The sequence below is a fragment of the Phytophthora parasitica genome, assembly GCF_000247585.1.
Source record: "Phytophthora parasitica INRA-310 unplaced genomic scaffold supercont2.10, whole genome shotgun sequence".
In the NCBI taxonomy this organism is placed as follows: Eukaryota; Oomycota; class Peronosporomycetes; order Peronosporales; family Peronosporaceae; genus Phytophthora; species Phytophthora nicotianae.
In genome coordinates, this window is record NW_008648996.1 from 101,764 (window position 1) to 104,456 (window position 2,693).

At 48.0% G+C, this 2,693-nt stretch overlaps 1 protein-coding gene across 1 annotated transcript; it reads right to left on the reverse strand.

Moving 5' to 3' along the window:
• Nucleotides 1-1,075: 1,075 nt before the first annotated feature.
• Nucleotides 1,076-1,439, reverse strand: PPTG_21923 (hypothetical protein; the record flags this gene model as incomplete). The annotated part of the gene is made up of 2 exons (XM_008901091.1): nucleotides 1,076-1,305; nucleotides 1,418-1,439. 2 exons carry the CDS (start codon nucleotides 1,437-1,439, stop codon nucleotides 1,076-1,078), a joined length of 252 nt encoding a protein of 83 aa, XP_008899339.1.
• Between the last annotated feature and the right edge of the window lie 1,254 nt (nucleotides 1,440-2,693).

The window sequence follows — 2,693 nt, forward strand, 5'->3', positions numbered from 1 at the left end:
CGAATCCGATACCGATACTGAGTTTCATGATGCAGATGTGGTTTTGCCTTATAAATCGGCATACACTCTACGTATGCTCTGGGATGGTATGCCTAAAGATGGTTGGATTGTGGATCCTGCTTCAAAATCATGCCAATGTCGGTTTAACGCTAAATTCGCGATGTGTTTACACGTCATTGAAGCGGCTAAAATACTAGGTATTCCATGTCCTGGTATGCCTAAACCAAAGCGGAAATTTGTAAATCGAAGTCAGAAAAGTCAACGGCGAAAAACAACTAACAGGCGGCCGAGTCGCCGACTAGCTCAAAGAGAGGCTGGGACTACTGGTGATGGCGCAAATGCGGACTGCATTGTATTTGGCCCTGACCTACCACCCGCTAGGGCTAACAGGTTTAGAGAACTGCGAAGCTATCCCCATAATGTGAGCGCAGGTGCGATATCAAGTCGTCCACTCTTAAGCCGCAACACATCTCCACGCAGGACAAGCAACGATACACAGCCTATCACTTTGATGGAGTTCCCAATATCCGACACCGAGTCAGTTCCAGCTTTCGTTTACAGCCCTCCTGTTCCTGTTCTACTGAGTGTATCCCACCAGCCGCTTCAAGGATCAGCAATACGACATAGTAGAGACCAACAGGAGACCTACTCGTCAACCTCTAACACCACAACTACGGCGCCTCCGTGTGAAATCTCAACAGTCACCTCACGCCTGTCCTGCGACCAAACGAAACGGAGGAGACTGTAGCAGACTTCTCTTTTGAGGGGTCTGTGTCGTTGGATGGGATAGCGACTTATCTAATCTTATTTTGTTTTCTAATAGTTATTTACTGTGAAATCCATAGTTACATTTTAATGATTCATAGTTTACCTTAGTCCCGCAGTTTGTTCACACGGTGTTATGGTCTTCATTTACGGTGACGCTGGTCCATTTCAGCTGTGTTGTAGTTAGTATAGACGGTGATTATCGCCGGATCTGCGTTGTGTGCAGCTGTTAACTTTACGGTGTTGAAATCCGGTAATACGGTGCTTCGATACGCTACTCCCACATAAGCAGGCCTCATTAACCCATCCTTTACAGATGTAGCACATTGCTAGATGTGGACGTCTGGTTGTTAACTGTTGAACTGCCATTTCGCTTGATCTCAACAGTAAACTCCCGTTCTAGTGCAGCGTGAATGACGTCGTAGAGTCCCGCAGAGAATATCAACGTCGGTACTTGCTGATCATTGAGCAGCTTGAAAAGCGGGTGGAAGCCGTGACGGAAGCTCAACGAGCCGAGAGCTACGGCTTGCTCCACCTGATCTTTGGTCAATTTGTATTCAACCAGCAGTGCGTGAAGATTTGTCAAAAGGATTGTGATAATTGCCACGCATTCTATGCCTCAGTGAACACGCAAGCTACCTTATTTTCGTACAGACGATCCCCTCGGTAGTCATAGCGTTGGGAGCCGCCAATTTATTCCTGTCTAAGGATATTCCTATCCATGAATGTACCACAAAAAGGATCCGAGTACCTCCAGCTTGGACCAGTAAACAAAATATACGATTAATGTTGCTCGTTACTGGCGAATCACCCTGTTTTACTCTCCCATTGCCAGTTTTCCTGGTTCAACATTCGGATTGGACGTGGCAGCAATATTGCTCTTGTGCAGTTATGACTGTTTCCATAGTTAAGCACCCCAGAATAGGAATATTTGACTTCAGATGTAATCCATTTTACGATTGAGGGGTGAGAGGGATAATATTTTGGGTTTGTATGTGACTGGTCAGCAGGAACCAGAGCTGTATCAGGCCCAACAATATCGCCGTGTGGCCACCATGGTGGCATCCGGACCAACACGGCCAGGCCCAAACACTAAGCAGCACCATCCTCGCGAACACAAGACTACCAAGGCTTCGTTGGTAGCAAAGGAACTGATCAATCTGCTTCCCAACAAGGCAACAAAGTGATGTGCATGCGATATCCGTCGAAAAAATACTGCACTGGACCAGCTCCAGGGAAATGCTCTGACCCTCAACCGCGCGCACTTTAAGCGTTAGTCTTACCGGTACACGTAAAGTCCTGGAGCGAAAACCATGTTCTCGGTCTAGCCTCTGACTTCAGCGATCTCTGACGCCTAACACCTAAATCAGCTGGAAGCACAGCGCCAAACCCTGCTAGTGGTCGGTGGCGTGGAGAACAACAGGCATTCTCCAACTCAGTACAGTCATCCACACGAGAAAAGTCGCTGGGTGAACAACATCAGAATACACAGGCATCTACAGCTTACACATCATTCTGTAATCAACAGCAACACGCATACATAACATTTCAAAATTCTCAACTTGCAGTCAGCAGCCAGCTTGAAGTCTCACGTCGCTGTCGGTATCAACCACTCGCGTCGATATATAATGTGGAGTTATCTGTACAACGAGAAGTACCGCTCAAAGGTCTCGACGTTGATCAAAATCGCGGTGACTCGCAGCTTGCAAGGGCGCTGAAGCAACCTCTCGAGCAGTCTTTCGTGGTGAAACAGCAGAGGACACCCGCCCGAACACGGATTTATTTGAACTCCCACTTCCAACAGACGCAACCTTGCGTGCGACCACAGTGCGGCGGAACGGAATCGTTCGGGACGGTGTTAAGCTACGGTGGAAGACGCAGAGGTCCACAATACAGCAGGAGCGGCCTTCGAACCATCGGACGATCAA